Source organism: Lepisma saccharinum, chromosome 1, assembly GCF_977018435.1.
Source record: "Lepisma saccharinum chromosome 1, izLepSacc3.1, whole genome shotgun sequence".
Classification (NCBI taxonomy): Eukaryota; Metazoa; Arthropoda; class Insecta; order Zygentoma; family Lepismatidae; genus Lepisma; species Lepisma saccharinum.
Window position 1 is genome coordinate 125,535,026 of NC_139229.1, and position 19,918 is coordinate 125,554,943.

At 38.1% G+C, this 19,918-nt stretch overlaps 1 protein-coding gene across 2 annotated transcripts in view; it reads left to right on the forward strand.

The window, feature by feature from the left end:
- LOC146000614 (protein regulator of cytokinesis 1-like) overlaps nt 1–18,555 on the forward strand; it is a 54,649-nt gene extending 36,094 nt beyond the window's left edge. The window contains exons 11-14 of one of the 2 annotated variants that reach the window (XM_083138373.1): nt 318–470; nt 3,841–3,954; nt 12,873–13,092; nt 17,430–17,604. In XM_083138373.1, the coding sequence (XP_082994499.1) occupies nt 318–470; nt 3,841–3,954; nt 12,873–13,092; nt 17,430–17,452 (510 nt within the window). In that variant the 3' untranslated portion in view covers nt 17,453–17,604. Of the gene's footprint in view, nt 1–317; nt 471–3,840; nt 3,955–12,872; nt 13,093–17,429 lie in introns of both variants that reach the window. The other variant, XM_083138371.1, reaches the window with a different exon arrangement.
- Nucleotides 18,556–19,918: the final 1,363 nt, after the last annotated feature.

The following is a 19,918-nucleotide window of genomic DNA, read 5'->3' on the forward strand; positions in this document are numbered from 1 at the left end:
ACGTGACAAGGACGCTGCGGCTTACACTTTAAATCAAGTTTCATGTGTTTCATCATGGTCGAACGATTGCAAATCAACAACAATTAAACATACTTTCCAAGGAAAATCCAGGGGTACTTCGTGGCCTGCCTCCTTGTATTGGTCTGTGTAAAGGCTCTCATAAGCAGAAAATATAACAAACTAGAGTAATAAAGATCCAACTGCTATTGATCGCTGAGCACCTTGAAAGAGCAAAATTGAAATTTCTCTGCGTTAAGTAAAAGATTTTAATTGTATTAACTGTAGTGAATTATTTGTATTTTTTCCGCCCTTTGCAGAAAACCACTCGAATCAGAGAGATTGAAGAAGAAACAAGATTGGGCTCAAAGGCAAACACCACGAAGCGGAAACTTCCAAGAACTCCTGCTCCACTTACCCCTAAGAATCGAAGATTAGGGGGAACTGAACTTAAATATTTAGAAATAAGGCCGGTATGTATTGACTAGGGTGTAAAATTCTCCAGATCTTCCATGTTCTTTAATCAATTTTAATATAGGTAAATTTTCTATAGCATGACTAGTAATGTTCTAGACATTTCAATCAATCAATGGTTCTCTTGTGAGTGAATTATACTGAAGTTGTTTCATGAAAAAAGGTCAGACTGTTTGTACTTTTTAGCACATTTTTGTTTTTTTGGCAGTTCTATGGTAACGTAAATGTGGAGCAAGCACCACTTGGGTCACTGGCATTTGTAGGATTTTTTTTCCAAGAGGGGCTATAATTGTAAAGGTGCTTTCTAGGGGATGGTATACACAACAAGAAATTTCATATAATTAGAACTGTCGCCTAACAATTATTACAATCGGGTTATTTTAAGGGAGGTTTGGTTTACCACTGGTTTTCTCAATATTTCGAAGGGGGCTGTAGCCCCATCAGTCCCCCACTGTGTATGCCAGTAACTTGGGTAGAATTTCAAAAGTTCTCGTAGAATATTCATGTATTTTTCTGTTTCCGGAATATTTTATGAAAGGATAGTGTTTTGTAAATCTGAAACAATTTTGTGGACTTCTGTTGTTTATCCATGTTCCACTAAGTAGGTTTATACACAAGATGTTACAGCATGTTCTACACTAACTGCTCAATGTACTTTCTTTTTAACATATTTGTCAAATGTAATGCATGCATGATCATTAGGGGCATGCACATTTCGTTTTTGACGAAAAAACGAAATGTAAAAAAAACACATTGTAGTGTTAATTTTTCATGTTTTTGGAAGGTGTGAGATGGATTTTGTGACCATGTTTTGTCACGAAATAATGCGAAATGAACTGCAAAAAGCGAAATTATCTCTTAAACACGAAATTTAGGGTTTATTCACCAACGCGACACCTTCCGAGGTCTGAATTGTCCTGAGAGTTATGCAATTCCCGTAAAATTGATTAATTCTGCTGTTAATATTGGAGTAGCAAATATGGACTCGTTTACACAGAAATAAACGTAATACTCGGATAACTATTAGAAGTGAAATGTTAATTCAATGGAATAAGTGTAGTTTTTAAATCAAATTTAGGATTATATTCACAATTTTGAAACCAAATTTTTTTTTTTATCTACTACTTTTCATCCAATTTTTCACCACTATAACACAGATATTTTATTTTATTTACCGCTTTTGAACCTGAAATTGACTCCGTTTTTGTACCGAAATTTTGCTTTCTTATTTACCAAAAATATGTGCCTCTAATGATCATAATCATTGTATCAAGGTTACGTAGTAAGCATAGGTGAGAAAAAAAGTTTACAGGATGACTGTTGATAAATCTTATGGTAAGGAATCTATGGGGAAACTAAGACAAATGTAGAGATAAACATGAGACAAGGATGCTAAAGATTGGACTGATATTTCCCACTGTAGGAACAAATGGAAAACTTGTTGTTTAGGCAATAAACCTTTGGGTTTGAGGTGTGCCACAGAGTAAGTTGTTAATCTGTGAAAAGGCATAACAAAATGCCCCATCTGCTTCATTGTTAGTTCTATACCTCTAACTAGTCTCGTTTGCTGCTTTTCTTTAGTTCCTTCTACCCTGATGAATCATGGTAAATTGAAGTTTTGTACTACTATCGTGACAAAAAATATTGAGCCCTCTGTTTACGTGCTTGTGAAATTGTTCTCCAAGGGAGGGAGAAAGTCAAATATACCTCATTGGAAAGCCAGAAGTGTCTGCTTTTAGACAAGACAAACTGATTTGAACTCTGTTCTCTATTCTGACAAAAAGTTTCATAAAAATGTAGTTTTTTCATGTTTTTTGCACAAGTCTAATTCAATTGTGTGTAGTTTCTTGTAAACCAGTTGTAAAAATACAAAATTTCTTGTGCTTGAAGCTTGTTTATGTGGAAATATCTCTGCCATACATAATGTTGCTATCATCTGTGGAACAGCCACATTTAATGTTAAATAACGGTGTTGCAATCTCTGTATTGGTCAGCCCAATGGCGATGCAAAGCATATCTAAATTGTGAGAATGGAATAAAAATCAAATTTTCATGTCTTTTCACATTGTACGAATTGAAAATGACAATTGTTTTTCCTGTCAACAGGCTAACACATTTTCCGTCTCGTCACTATGAGCAAGTCCGCTTTGTTGCCAAACGCTGCCACCAGCCCTTTAAACTCTGCATCAAGCTGGCAGCCTTGACACGAAAAGTGAGCCAAACGTTTTGGTTACTAATCGAATTGTTCCGCACAGGGAAGCATTGTTGAGATGATGCAATTGACTAATGCAAATTTTCTTTTATCACACCTGTGTTCCTACCATGAATTATTGCCTGAACTCGCACACATCCACAGCAACCCTTACGTGCACTCGTACTTCCCTTCTTTACTTTATGAAGTTGCTGTACATGGCAGGCACATTATTTTTTTTATACAGAGGAGACTGGTAAACCAGAAGTCATGGGTTCGAATATTTAATAAGGTCTTTCATCGCCTTCATCAAATCATGCTCATCGTTGCACTTACTCTGTTTAAATGAGCGACATAAAATGATACAAAGAAAATGACGTTCGTATAAAGATTGGATAGAAGCTAGAAAATAAACAAAAACTACGGTATACGAAGAAAATGTATTTCATTGATAATGTGACAAATTATGTATTCATTATTTTACACTGCCACAATTCTTTGGATCGGACCAATGGAACACACTTCCAATATCCCCGCAGGCATGTAGCAAAGTCGCAACCCTGTGGAAGTCTCCTGCAGCCCACGAAGTCTGAGATTGGCCGCATCTCGCCATACGTCATCTGCACATTTACCATAATAGGAGTGGTAAATAATAAGTTATATCTGTCGTTATGCTTGAGATGCACATGCTAAAATTCTGGATTTGGATCAAATGTCACATAAACGGCTTTTTAGAATTTAATTGAATTAGCAAATATGAATTTCAAGATTGTAAGTTTCCCTAAAATTTCAATTTTTGAAGCATCTAGTGGAGTTCTGCATTTGACTTTTTCCACAGAGGTGCAAAAATAATCAGTCTTCAAGGGCAAAAAATCTCAATATTATATCAAGAGTTGTTTATGAACTGTATGAAGTTAAGTTCCCCATTCTTGCAAAATGGAAGAGAAAGCTACAGTTTTTAGTTAATTTTTCCTTATGATAATAAAATACAATGAAGAATAATTTTCAGATGACTTGTATTAAAAAATTGATATTTGAAGCTTTCCAATTAGGTATATTTGAAGTTTTTCCTCCCATGGAGTACAATTTTACAAGCACTTAAACAGAAGGCTCAATTCAATATTTTTGTCACAGATAGTAGTGTGAATTTATTGTATAATATAATTTCTTTTTTTTAGCCACCATCTTTTTCAAGAAGTCGTACACGGCCAGTTCAGAATGAAAATATCCACAAACAAACATCATCTGAAGGTAGCCCAACATCATCTGTTGCCTCTTACACGGATTTCACGGTAAGTGAATTTATTACTTGAAAAATGTCCATGTATTCTAATTTTACTAATTGTCAATGTGATGATCTGCAGGTTGGCCTAGGAGCGGAAACACCTGTTTAAATCAAATATGGAACTGGAAACAGACATCAAGCAACCTGATCACAATATAGAAAAGGAGAGAATGTTTTAAGATGACATGCTGGCCATCTTGGAGTAGATTTAATTATCTTAAATGGGATAGAATGTTATAAGGAACATGGCGTGTGTAATTTCAACACTTGGAACTACTATTATGCTACAAAAGAACCCAAATGTTTTCCGTTAAACATGGGTTGGTAGTTGATCATGTAATTGTAACCAATTTGATGGCACCTGTGGCGAAGTGGTTAGCACATCACGCTACAGTGTCAGGGTTCCAGGGTTCGAATTCCAGCCTGGGCATGGATGTTTGTGTGTGACCATTCATCAATTTCATCACACCATCACTCATCCCCATCTTCGAAAATTAGCCAAAGATGGCACAAGAGGCAAAGTAAAATATAGCAAATCAATCATTCAATTGTACCAACTTCTCGAAATTTCTTCATATCTAAGTTACATTCATTGAGATATTTTACAAGAACACAACACAATCAGAACAATGCCCACCAGTTTCTATTTGCATATAATCGTAAATCGAGCTAACTGTAATTAAAAATATTTAGGGTTGAAACAGGTGAATGGTTGTTATGTTGAAATTAAGCATACTATACCATCATGTTCATAGTGAAATTCTGTCCAGTTTTGATGTCACATAACCACCTTTCTACTTGAGAAAGTGAAGTTGACTCCAAGATGGCTAACCTATAGATAACATATTCTAAGAAGGTCCCCCCCCCCCAACCCTTCCTATATCATGACATTTGATCCATGCTTTCCCACTCTTATTTGTTATCCACACTTGTATACCACCTTGTATCAGGCTTGGCCCAGGTGGGCCCAGCCCAGTTTTCCCCACGCAGGTTTTTTCAGAAAATGTTGTAAATTATTGCTTTATATACTTGTGAGGTTCTATGATTGTCAAAAAAAAATTTAGAAAACTTTTTTAAAGAAAAGGCTTATCAGGGCTTATAATACTAAAAATAGTGAATGTAGTAAAAGTCATAGTATTTTTTTTTCAGGTTGTTTTCCTCAAATCATGCTAGAAATAAACATTTAACACAATAAAAAGATTTTATATGCAAGAAACAAAAAAGAAGTAGTATCAAATTTTTAGATAAAGCATTTGCATGTATTGATGCAGCATACTTGAACAAAGCTTATAATTTTGAATTGTGGTATCACTTTAGTTATCAGTAGGGCTCGGAAGTTGAAGACCTATAAATTGCCAAAAAAGACCTAAAAATATATATATATAAAAAAAAAGGACCTAAAAATGGAAAAAAGGATGTATAAATGTGATCCAAATTAATTAATTAATTTCAGTTTTAACCTCCCCATCCCCTCCCTCTGCGTGGCACCTTGAGATCTTTGCAGACATGTGCTGTCTGGTCGTATACACCGTGCTGAAAGCTTCAAAACGAGAAAGTTACCACTTACAGCGCGAGCATCCAGACAAGTTATAATTAAAGAATCTTGTACCGTACCTGTTTGTCGTCCAAAAATGTTTTTCTCTTGTTTCAGGGATCGGTTCAAATATATTTATTTCTCTTTTTTTATTTCTTTACTCAGAAAGGATGTTTAAGCGGTGATGAACTGATGATGCTTTGAATTGAGAATGGGCAGTAAAAACTTAGTCGAAAGAAGGTGAAGTTGCAAAATAAAGCCGTTAAGACCAATAAGCCAAAAAACGTCGAAGAAGGCAAGAAAGAACAAATAAAACCCACCTTTTTCTTTAACTTCCGAGCCCTAGTTATCAGTCACTTCCTTATGGGGGGAATCCATAGTGGCACATCATAGTTTCAACTGTGATGATCAATTGATACAATACATTTTTGCATGTTTAAACATTAAAAGGGAGAATCGAGTACATTTTATTGAAATGTCATTAATTGTGACATAATTAAATCTGAACACACTTTAAATGATTTTTGTCATTTCTCATCCTAATTGGTTGCTTGCCTATGCAGTAAAATGTTATTTATGGCTGGTTAGGAGCTCTGTAGTCATGCAAGGTGGTTACACTACACACTAGGCACACACTCACTACACACTCTTCTCCCCATTCTCCACAGTGATCCTGAAACGAAAAACATATTTCCCGACAAGCCCAGAGTGCCCCCCCCCCAACCTGCAAAACATCCTGGTCCACAATACTCCTACACCACACAACAAACACCCCCCTGCCCATAAATGCAACCGCCCTAGGTGCAAAACCTACCCCATCCTCATTACCTCTCACACCCTCCAGGTGCACACGGCCACTGGCAAATTTACCCTCCATCCCCAAGGGACTGCCATGCCTCAAACCTAATCTACATCCTCACCTGCAACATCTGTGGTGATTTTTACCTGGGGGAAACCAACTGCCCTCAACCTCCATGCCTCCACCCACAACCCGGACTTCACTGTCGCTGTCCATACCAACCACCACATCATCAGTTTCAACGACTGCTTCCGGGTAGAGATCATCCATCTCCTACCCCAACCAACCAACACCTCAGTTCACAAAAGATGAGAGAGGGCCTATATATCGGCCATGAGTGCAACCACTCCACCTGGCCTGAACAAGGCCACCCAGTAACGTCCCCACCTTATTCCCCTCTTAACCCAACCCATCCACTCACAGTTTTCGACGAGCCTGGTGACGCAACAGTGCTTTTTTCGTTCTACGTACCGCTTCTTCTTCGATGGGGACCTGGCAACTCTGCAGAATGAAAAAAAGGACTGTTTCGTCACCAGGATCGTCGTAAACTGTGAGTGTGTGGGATGAGTTGGGAGGGAGGGCAGGAGGGATGGGATGGCTTGGGAGGGGCGGTGGGTGAGGGATGGGCATTACTGGGTGGCCTTGTTCAGGCCAGGTGGGATGGGATGGCTTGGGAGGGGCGGTGGGTGAGGGATGGGCATTACTGGGTGGCCTTGTTCAGGCCAGGTGGAGTGGTTGCACTCATGGCCGATATATAGGCCCTCTCCCATCTTTTGCGAGCAGAGGTGTTGGCTGGTTGGGGTAGGAGATGGATGATCGCTACCTGGAAGCAGTCGTTGAAACTGATGTTGTGGTGGTTGGTGTGGACGGCAACAGTGAAGTCCAGGTTGTGGGTGGAGGAGCGGTGGTTATTGATGCAGACTCGTGTATGGATAAAAGCAAGGAGGGCCAAGGAGAAAGGAAACTCTCACCAGACAGTGGAAAAATTATGATTTTCGCAGTCTAACACTGCATCTTCGGTGTAAGAAAAAAGACAACCGGAAGTTAGAGATATATATAACAGTTGGGCTGAAAAGTTCGTAGGCTAACATAGTAAAAAATATTTTTTTGACAAAATTCGATTTTATTATTCAATACAGTTGCCTTCGAGGGCGATACAACGATTATAGCAGTCATACAATTTTTCGATGCCATTTTTATAGTACAATTTCTCTTTAGCCTCAAAATAGGCCTCAGTTTCGGCGATCACCTCTTCATCAGTGCTAAATTTCTTTCCAGCGAGCATTCTTTTAAGGTCTGCAAACAGGAAAAAGTCACTGGGGGCCAGATCGGGAGAATATGGTGGATGGGGAAGCAATTCGTAGTCTAATTCATATAATTTTGCCATTGTTTTCATTGATTTGTGACACGGTGCATTGTCTTGATGAAACAGCACTTTTTTCTTCTTCAAATGGGGCCGTTTTTTCGTGATTTCATCCTTTAAACGCTCCAACAACGCTATGTAATAATCGCTGTTGATGGTCTGGCCCTTTTTGAGGTAATCGATGAATATAATACCATGCGCATCCCAGAATACTGATGCCATAACCTTGCCAGCCGACTGTTGGGTCTTTCCACGCTTTGGATTCGGTTCATCACGTGCAGTCCACTTGGCTGACTGTCGATTGGACTCTGGAGTGTAGTTATGGAGCCATGTTTCATCCATTGTAATATATCGACGGAAAAATTCGTGTTTATTACGGTTGAATATCGCTAAACATTGCTCCGAATCATCAAAACGTTGTTGCTTTTGATCGATTGTGAGCACGCGCGGCACCCATTTTGCACACAGCTTTCGCATGTTCAAATATTCATGCACAATATGTCCAACACGTTCTTTGATATTTTTAAAGTCTCGGCTATCTCGATCAACTTCACTTTACGATCATTTAAAATTATTTTGTGGACTTTTTTTATGTTTTAGTTGGTAACAGCCTCTTTGGGGCGTCCACTGCGTGCATCGTCTTCGATGCTCATTTCGCCTCGTTTAAATTTAGCAAACCACTTCTCAACGGTTGATTTTCCTGGTGCAGAGTCCGAATAATGTTTATCAATCCAAGCCTTGGCTTCAACAGTATTTTTTTTCGCCAAAAAGCAATGCTTTATTAACACACGAAATTCTTTTTTATCTATTTTTACACAATAACAAAAGCTGCTTCACTCACAATGCTATATCTCACGAACTAATTATCCGGCAGCTGTGAAATTTATACACGTATCTTTTGAAGGTTAGTACTAAGTAAAAATCACATGGATTTAATTCTAGTAACGCCATCTATGAGTCAGCCTATGAACTTTTCAGCCCAACTGTTATATATATCTACCGGATTTGGTATATATATATATATATATATATATTAGGTTAGGTTAGAGCTCTAACCTAATTTATATCCTCACCTGCAACATCTGTGGGAGCTTCTACCTGGGGGAAACATCTACAGCCCTGAACCTCCGCATCAACAACCACCACTCCTCTACCCAAAACCTGGACTTTGCTGTTGCCATTCACAGCAATCACCACAATATTCCTTTTAATGACTGCTTCCTGGTAGCGATCGTCCACTCCTTGCCCCAATCCACCAACACCTCAATACGTAGAAGATGGGAGAGGGCCTATATATAGACCATGAATGCAACCACACCCCCAGGCCTGAACAAGGCCACCCAGTAACACCCCTCATCCCCTATCCTCACCATAACCACCACCTTCCCCCCACAGTTTTGGACAAGCCTGGCAAAAGAACCACCTATATATTTTTTGTGGCACTGTCAACACTTTTTTTGGGACCTGAATACTGACTAGCGTCTCTACGATCAGTGTTGCCAGAAACAGTTGATAGATAACAAAAAGTACTTTAACCAGTGTTTACTGTAAGGTGGGTGGGTAGTTTCGGGGAGGAGAGGAAAGGGTTACTGGTTGGCTAGATTGAGTCCTGGGGGGTATAGTGGCGTGCATGTCTGCTATATAGGCCCTTTCCAATCGCCTGCAGAAAGATGTCAGAGTGGGGGGGGGGGGTAAAAGATGGATGATGGCGACACTGAAGCAGTTATTGAAGGTGGTGTTATGGCTGTTGGTGTGGATGGCAACTGTGAAATTGGAGTTTTGGGTGGAGGAACGGTGACTATTGATCCTTAGGTTCAAGGGGGTGGAGATTTCACCTAAGTAGAAGTTGCCGCAGGTTTGGCAGATGAGAGTGTAAATTAGGTTGGATGAGTGGCAGGTGCCCTTAGGGTGAAGGGTGAACTCACCTGCTGCTGTAGGGATCAAGAGGGTGGGGGAGGTGATAAGTATGGGGCAGGTCTTGCATTTGGGTTTGTTGCACCTGTGCGCTGGGGGGAGTGGTGTGGAAGGGGTGGGAGTGTTTTGGACCAAGATGTTTTGGAGGTTGTGGGGGGCAACGGAGGACGACCCTTGGTTTATCCCGAAAGATGTCCCTGGTGTCAGGATCACTGTGCAGGAAGGGGAGGAGGGAGTGGAGGGTATGTCTGATTTTCATAATGTGGGGGTTGTATTGGGTGATCAGAGTTGGAGGATTGGTTTTGGGTTGTTTGGTGCGGTTGTGGGAGGTGGCTCTAGTAATTTGTTTGTTGATGAGGGTGGAGGGGTACCCATGGTTGGTTAGGGATTGGTGCAGGCGTAGGTTGTAGTTTTGGCGGGATGGGGGGGATGAGTTGAGGTGCTGGCCTCTTGAGAGCAAGGGAAAATAGGTTGGCTTTTTTTGTGGGGTAGGGGTGTGAGCTGGAGTAGTGGAGATACTGGAGGTGGTTGGTCGGTTTGATGTGTATGGAAGTTTCCAAGTGGTTTCCTGCAATGTGAATGTCCACATCTAGGAAGGTCACTTGGTCTTAGGAGTGAAACCAGGTGAATTTGAGGGTAGTGAAGTCGTTCAGTTGGTTTAAGAATGTAGTGAGGGAGGGTTCGCCATGTATCCAGAGGAGGAAAATGTCATCTATGAATCTTAGCCAGAGGATGTGTTCCAACACAAATGCTTTAACAGACTTCTACCCCCTTTTGTGTAATTTACGAGGATGATAATGTCTTTGACACTACCACCACCACTACTACTACTACTACTACTAATAATAATAATAATAAAAAATCATGATAATGCCATTATGTTTGTTATTATTATTGGCACATTTATACTGGTACTTGCCCCCCCCCCTTCCCCTAGACAAAAGTTCGTGGTTGCTCCTCTGGTGCATGTGTGTGGCTGTTAAGAGGCGGTAATATGCAAAGGTTGAAATAGAGAAAACATCTGCTTGTGGCCTTGAATTTTTTGAAAATTTGCCTTTGAAACCGGGAATTATACTTGAATTTTATTATGGTCCTAAAGTAGCCACCCTGAGAAACTGATGTTGTGTCTTTCATGTAACTGTAGTTGAGGACTCTGGCTCTGCCTAAACGGTGCCACTTTTTTTGGTGATGCAAAACATTCTGATGGAATCATGGGGAAAAGGAAAAGGCAATTTACACATTGTTTCATATAGCTGTCTGAATTATTCTATGTGTAACATGCAACACAGTATTTTGAAGGATAAAATTTTGGAAAACTTGCATTTATGCATATACAGTACATGTAATGCTTAAATATGGTACATATAAGGCAGTCAAGCAAATGGTTTTGTCCAGTCACTTAGCATTAGGTGGACAGGTGGCAGCGGCCTCTGTGCTCTCATTCTGCGCATGGTCATGTGGCAAGGCACGGCAGCTCTGGAGTTGGTTGCATGTTAAGGGAAAAAGTGACAATTTCGCATCAGTTGTGAAATTTTTCAATATCGTCTGAATGGGCACTGCTACTTAAAAAAAACCCTTCACTATACAAGAGAATTTGAATTTCTCTGCATGTTGCAAGTGGAAGTGGTTTTTAAGGTGATCATTAAGCTAGACTAGACATGATGTTTGAAAAATATGATTAATAAGTATTTACAGAATCCCATGTATTCCTTATGGGAAATCAACTTCCAAGTTACGGCTAATCAAATCAGTTTAGACTTTTCCTACGAATAAAACCTTATTCAACTTGTCTTTTCTTCGTCCATGTACTTTTCTACATGATTGCATGTTTGATATTCCCGAGAGAACAAAGCAAATAATGTTCCCATAAGCGTAATGCATTTCTGCTTGCCTCCTATGGCCATCCTGGCGGTGTTGCCAAGCCTGATGTGTATAAAGGAGCTACATTTTGCCTTAAATGGAGCTAAAGTTGACTTTCAAGGAGCTAGATTAATGAAGCCTGGATAAAGTGCTCCTAGGGTAATTTTAGGTGTCAGAAGGGTGGGCAGCACTGCCATTACTGTTAACTTTACAGTGATGACAATTTATTCTTAGTTTTCAGTCTAGAACTAGCGGCATCACCCATCTCAATAATGCACTGATGATCCTTGAAATAAAAAATAAAGAATTCCCTCATCTTAACCTCAGCCTCAGCCACGGTTACATAAAAGTAGCTGGGGAGGTAAGAGGTAATATAATCATATGTCACATGCAAAATGCATACTCATCTCAAAAGTTGGTCTATGTGGGCTGGAGCCAGTGATGGCATCATAACGGGGCAGGGTGGTGGGTGCCACAGTTCGCAGCTATACAAGTGCACGAAAGAGCCAGATCTAGTACCAAAAGAGCTAAGTTGGCAACAGTGCTCCCAGCTGCGGCAGAGAGAAAGAGCTTAGGGAAATCATCCCTCATCCCCTTAAACAGGAGTCCATTGTGCAATGTGCTTGTATATTTGCATATAAGTTTTATTGTATCAACAAAATGCAGCATATGTCTTCTGTAATTGGAAGTTGAATGTTCTGTAGAAGTGCAAAGAATGAATAAATTCACATTTTATGTGAATTCATGTTATTTCAAAATTTTTGGTTACATGAAAAATATATTTAGAACATGTCACTTCACATACATAAACCCTTTTTAGCAACAATTAACATTTTATTTTCAATAGTTGCATGTGCATTGATATACCATAGGTATAGACACTTCTTATAATATTGAGGTTAAGATGTAGCAAACATGTCGAAAGTCCTTAAGTTTTCCTCTCAGCCTGTTTTTATATTTGACATTCACATTATACAGTTCTTAGATGATTTCATAGAAATTATCATCTGAGGATATGTGCACAAATTTACTTTGAGAAGGAAAATTAATTCCCTTTACAAGTACCCTCTTTATACTTACCAGTGTTTGAGAGGGCTCTGCACACATTCAGCAAGTTATGTTAAAAGAATATTTATTTTTACGTTCTCAACATAAACCAGTTTTTGAAAGTGCAAATTTAGCTCTCAAGAAACCTGCAATGTCTTCCTGAAACCACCTGTTTGATAATTTGAAACATATCCTTTAGTAGAGTAGAGTAACGTATCGATAAGAATTGAAGAGTTCTGTATATTTAAGGTTCATCCACTGCAAATATACCTCATGGACATTAAGAGCTTCAAATCAAACCTTATCTGTAGCTTTGAGTTTTTTTATATGTATCTATCCTTAAGCTAAATGAGTTTTTGCTTCTTGCTTGCTTGAAATTCTTACTAGAAATTGGTGTTCTTTCATTAGCGAGGACTGTCTGCTACCTCATCTATGATGAATGTTCTTGAAAGGCCAACTATGAAGCCATCAAATAAGAATCACGTCTGTCACCTTCCTCTCCCCACTAGTTCAGATAACTCTGCTGCAAACTCTTCTCAGGCGACCCAGATTTCAGGCATTTTTCCTATTCAGGAAAGCATTTCTCATGTAACTCAAGCACGCAGGCAAATTACATTTCGAGATATTGGTAAGTTATTTATATTGGACCAGTGAAAATTTGCTACACCCGTGGCCATGAAATTAGGAGTGTGCTAGTGTCACGTGCAGGAAGGAAATGCTAGTTTCTGTAAATAAGGTGGCAGCTTTTACATAGTCCAAGCATCAGCCTTCCCTTTGCGATTTTAACAATTTAGTCAAAAAGTCAGTTGTTTATGCTCAGGTAGGTTGGACCTACAATTTTAAGAGAGATACAAACTACTGCAATTAAAAATTAACCAGTAGACTTACAAAAGTATGAGTTACATCAAAATGTCAAAAAACCGGTATCATCAATTTTGCAAAACAACATTTTCTTACTATTGGGTAGTCCTATAAATACAATATTGGTCTTGTTTGGAAGCTGTTGGGGTATGTTTTTAAAATCCATTATCGTTGTCAATTCACATTGAGAAACCGATTGTATACAGATTTTTATTCAGCGGAGTAAAGATGTACACGGCATGTGGCAACACAGCACACAGTGATGCCCGTTGACTAGCAGAAACTGCCGGACTGGCACTGCGAAGTCTATGCTTGCGGTGTTGCTGCCGCGTACTTCTTTACCCCGCTCAATAAAAATCTGTATACAATAAGTTTCTCAATGTGAATTGACAACGATAATAGATTTTAAAACATACCCCAAGAGCTTCCAAACAAGACCAATATTGTATTTATTGGACTACCCAATACTAAGAAAAAGTTGTTTTGCAAAATCGATGATATCGGTTTTTTGAAATTTTAAAAATCTGAAAATTAAGATTTATGTTTAAAACCTTTCTGCCTGCATCACACTAAAATTTCATCACAACCCATTTTTGATTTATAGAATTTCAAAGAGAACAATTGGTTGCAAAACAAAAAAGGGCTCTTTTTTGTTCTCGCGACGATAAAAAATGTCATACTCGAAAAATTTGGTTAGCATATATTAACGCAGAATTGAATAAGCTAAATTTTGATGTAACTTGCATTTTTGTAGTTCTACGGGTGAAAATTTTAATTGGAGTCCAAACTCGAGCATCTATAATTTTAAATCCGATAGTAGGTATACACTGTACATTCTCATAATGTGATAAGTCTTTGTAATATACTGGATTCAAAAATGATAGCAACATCTGTTGGCAGGAATGTCAATGGTCAATTCTCTTTTGATAAAAAGTGGTGGACACTTGACCCAAGGTCATATAGGTGCATGCAATTTTACAAACAAAATCTTGGATTAAGTTTTTATACCTTTTAATCAATTTTAACCATGTTTTAATAGTAACATGTCTTGTTTTGCTCATAACCTTTCCAGCTTGAAAGACTGAGGTTGATCCAAAAATTGGGTCAATCAAAAGAAGTTACTTGTTGCCACTTTGTCTTGGTTAATTTTACAATGAAGATCATGGATGCATGGCGTGAATATCACCTTTACAGTAATGCAGTCTCCTACAAGAGAAATGATACATACGTGTACTGAGTACTTGCTTTTGTGTATTGCATTATATATGTTGCCTCAACTCCACAGCCATGAACGGACTTCAATAGCAAGTTCGGCCATTACCATGGTTAGGCAACACACACACACACAATGCCATAAAGGGAAGGGGTATTTCAGGCTGTAGGTCTAATTACGGGTGACTGCACTGCCGGTCCCCATGGCAAAGTGGTTAGCACATTGTGCTAGGATGCCAGGGGTCCCAGGTTCAAATCCCATCCTTGGCATGGGTGTAAATGTACATCATATCATCACTCATCCCCATCTTCGCAATTAGCCAAAAGTGGCACAAAAGCGAAGTAAAATAAACTAAATCAAATCGAATCCAGTTTTCTGCTGGCATTTAGTTGCAGCAAGTTACACTAGTTGCCTAATTTCATGCTGTCTGGTGTAGGATTATCACTGGTGCAGAAAGCACATTGCAATTAGCAGGCACCACTGTCTTGTCTACCACAAAATTGTCTGTAGATTGCACTATGTAATGTCCTGACACTGTTTGTCTTTGTGTAGTCTTTTCAATTGCTATTTGTGTGCTCTTTGTATGTGCAATTATGCATTGACCTTCAGAGAAACTTTTTTTTTTGTTTTTGCATTTTGGAAAATAGTTGCTGTAAACATAATTTTGGTTACATGTAATATGAATTTGTGCTTGCTGTGTCTTTTGCATATAGTTGAATGTCTGGATCTGTTGCGTTTTGGACAGTGGCGACTCGTGGAATTTTTGGAGTGTAGGAAATTATGGTAAACAGACCGACGAAAGTTTTTGAAAATGCGTTCAATTACACAGTGACATGTATCGCCTGTACCTTGGATCAGCCATTGGATTTGTAATGTTAGCTGCAGGCCCTCCATGTCTGTCATGTGTGGATTAAGAACAGCTTTGCCAATACCAACCTCCTGTTAAGAAAAGGTGCTGTTTCAACTCATAAATTACGTTAAATGTGAAAATTATGCTAGGGTACATTATTATTATTATACAATTATTAATTTATTATCATTTTCTGATGACTGTAGTAGTTTTAAGTTCAATTTTATTTTGCTATTTTGGAGTTGTGAACTGCGTTATTGATTATTTATTGTAGTTAAGCAACATTAGGAATTTCGACCATTCAATAAAATGGGTTTAGCATAGTGCTTGAAAGAAGTTGAAGAAAATTCCATGACTGGTAACGGCGTCCGTTTGTTTTATTTGTGGCCTCCAACTCTTTCTACCGATTTCCTTTCATGAAATGTTCATCCCTTGTTAAATTGGGGAGGATAAAGAAAAGATGACATCAAGAGGATGGATCAGGACCTGTAAAAGCTTGTCCCTTGGTTGGCATACTTCCTTTTGTTTGAAAGAAGTCTGCTAGAAAAGTAGAAACAAGATCTGGAGATTTTCTTAAAAATAAATATTTCCTCAAAATATCTTCTTCAGAATTCAATTTCTCTTTTTCCCAGGGTCGCCAGTTTTTTAGATGATGCCAAACACAAGAGTGCTAGGTGCCAACGAAGTTCAAATTTTGCTAGGTTTAGAACCATTATGCTAGAGTTGGCATCACTGTTGAGGAACCCACTGGACCTTCCTCGCAGACCATATAACTGGGCAAACCCCCGCGTACCCCCACACTCCCTTACACTGCGACTCGCCCATCTGCCTGTAGGATGACGAGAAAGGTCTTTGGGCAACAGATCAGAACGAGCAGGTGATAGCTACCACATTGACTGTTGATAGTCGAGTAGCGAATCTTGATTGCGCTCGAAATTTTATAATGCTCATGAAACTCTTAAAAAGTAGAAAACTGGAAATACTAAGTATAAATGAAACTGGAGGAAGTTCCTCACTTCCTACATGGAGGAATTGCCACTGGTTTTGGAAGTTACTTTTAAAAATATATATATATTGAGGGATTCTATAAATTAAGGTTTGCAAACATTATGGCAACAAGTCTACGTCAAACATTCTTACAAACTACTAAACCACTCTGCCTTGCAGCAAAAGATAATTAGCAAACATAATTTTCAAGCTGAAAATGAGAGATAATACCCATTACGGAAAGTGTCAGCTTGGCTGTAGATTGAGAGCTTCCTACTTTGCTGCTTGTCGACATGTATGAATAATAACATTATTAATTTTTTTAACAGTTGCAATATAGGAAAAGTTATGGATGAAACGTTGATGATAATGTGAGTGAGTGAATATATAAGTTCACAGCACTATGATGCTTGGTTTGGAAATTTTGGAGCAAAAATAATTGGGCACCACTTTGTTCTTTATGGGGTTGTCATGATAAACATGATGAGGAGAGGTGGGGGCTTTTGTGGGGATGCACCCTTAATGGTCTGTCATCCTGCCAGAATCCAGCTTTCCTGTATATTTCTTCTTGTATGAATTATGCTATTTGCTGTAGTATAAACATCTTGGTCTTCCTTCCTCTTGCTTTTGTTTTTGCCAAGACCTGTGCCACATACCTAATTTATTCCAGTTCAGTGCCCCACTAACCACGGAATGCCATGGGAAATCTATCTTGGTGAAAAAATCGTGGATGTATATTTTTGTTGCCAGGATTTGGGAACAAAAATAAATTGCACTTTTTTCCTGAACCTGACCAGAGATATTCTATGTAGGAATGATTCAGAACAATGTTGAATAATCTTTATTCTCTTGAATGGCAGTTCATCACTGGGCTTTATTATTAGCATGTAAAAACGCCACAGACTGTTCTGAGAAAAGGTACTTTAAAATTGCCTGGAAAAGTCTTGAAATTTGTTTTGCTAAATAGATTCAAAAGGAATCAAGTTTTTAAAATTTTCCCCAAGAATATTTTTTTTTTTTTTGAGGTGTGACAAATTGTGTCTATTACTTTCAGACGTACCTGGAACGCAAAAATGAGGAATTGATTTGTCGGAGTTCTGTGGCAGCAGGTCCCACATTGAGAGCGCCAAGAACTCCAAAGAGTCTGGGAACCCATACGCAATCACACTCAAGAGTTCTTACGCCATACAACAGGAATACACCAGTGAAGCCACCAAGGAAGAATATGGGAACACCGAAAACACCCATGTCTGTCCCTCGCATGACCATGACGCCAAGCAGGCAATCGAGAGTTTTAAGAAGTGTGGCAACAACTCCTAGGTTAACCACTGCACGTGGTCGTCTCCCAATTATCATTTAGACACACCAGTACCTGTATTTGATGTGTGTGGATTTTCTTTTCTTCTGTGATTTTGTCCACAGTATTTTTATGAGTTTAGCAAAGATCGAGTTTATATGTTAAATTAACCTTTTTTTAAAATTTTTTAGTGGTAAGAACTAATCAGTCCTGAAAGTATTACAAGTATAGTTGCAGGAAACCAAAAAATAATTTTGCACTTTGGAACATTCTACTATTTCTTTGTATAGTTCTATTCATGCATTTTGTTGAATTTTAATTTTTCTTGATTTGTTTCATGAACAAGTGAAAATTGAATGTGATTACTATACACGTTGTAAGCATTATGTTTTGCACTTAACAGTAAGGATAAGAGTTACTATTAGTTACCTATGACAATGTTTTAACTTTTGACTCTTATGATGGTAAGTTCTTACCTGTTTTTGTAATTGTGAAAGGTACTTAATTTTAAAATAGAATATGTGCATTTCCACTTAAATATCTAAACTGCACTGTAATTTTCTATAATTTTATATAAGTTTTCTGCATTTTTTAAGATCTGAAAATTAAAAAGTGCTGGCTTTTTAAGAAGTTATTGTTTAACAAATTTACACATAATTTCCAAACATAATGTATATTAAGATATTAAATGCTATGATATTATGGTTGTGTTATGTGTATTAGAATCAGCGTGATAATAGTGATTGGATATTGCTTCAGTATTCTTTGTGCAGCTTCGCATTTGTGGTTTGTAACGTCTTTTTAGAGCTTTTTCTGGTAAACAAAATATGTACGTTGTATATATTCTTCTGTAAGTAATTGTAAATAAATGAACAAGTACCTTTTTGAGATTTTTTTTGTTTGTTCACCCAGAGCGAAATTAGTTTCTTGGATTGATGCAAGAGTAAACATACAGACTTATAGTTTGCACACTATCTTTGGTAGTAATTGCAAATAGAAGTGTGAGAATTGGTGAACATTTCTTAAAATGTGATTAAGAACAGATTAATAAACATGGAGCACAGAGTTTTAGATGATAAAATGAGAAAAATATGTAACTTTATTTATGCCCTGTATATTTACACATAATGCTGAATGAGGTAAGTAAGTGCTAAAGTCAGTGGATTCTCTAGGGTAGAAACAGGGCTGGCTCTATACCCTCTATACCCTATACATTGCAGTAAAGAAACGTGACGAACACAATCTAGAAATAGCAGGACAAATGGATACTCAAGATGGAATTAGTTTTCACATGTTTCTTGCATTTTTCTTCCAGATGGTCAAGGGCACTTGCAGGGGGCGCAGAGGGACAATTGCCCCCTCGATTTCAAATTACAAACAAAAATACATTTCGTAAAATTTTCTTGCTCTCAATATCTGCTAATCTTATAGTCCAAGTTCAGAGCCATAGCTATGGGGTGTCGGGAATCAAGCCAAAATGACCTAAATGGAAAAAAAAAAGTTTAAGGGAATGCTATGGCACCCTGTGAAATAATTTGTGCTCTATTAAATCAGTATTGTTTTCAGTTTGCAAATATTTGGATCTAAAGATTTTCTTGGTTGCTTCGATCCCAATATGATTCTTTTCTAAATTAGCAGAGAGAGAAGTAAAGCTAAATATATACTTCAGATTGTTGCTGCTTAAATGTATGAACAATCCTTTTGACGAAAAGGAGCGTGCAGATTTGAGACACAATTGGTTTCCTTTTTACTGTTGATTTGTTATGATGCGGATGAATTGATCATGTCATGTATTTAAATAATATATATATATATATTAAGGAAAATTTGAATACCTACACAATGTAGGGTTAACATGTTTCATATGTATTTTCTTATTTTACATCGCACCATGTTGCATGTGTGTACAATATATGTTGCACATGAAAGTTATACGTATCCTATGTAGAAAAATAATAATGTTCGTCATGCATATTCTGTCTCAAAAATACAGTTTGTGTGCTTGTTTTCCATTATTAGCTAATGTGAAATTGAACGTGTTAGAAAAATATTTCAAATCATTTGTTCAAACACACATGCTTTAGCACTGACTTCTACACCCATTTGCATGATTTACGACGATAACAACATCTTTTAATGCTACTATTATTACTACCACCAGTATATTACTGTTATTATTGGCACGTTTGTCCTGGTACTTGCCCCCCCCCCCCCCCCTCCAGATAAAAATTGTTTTCACCTCTGCT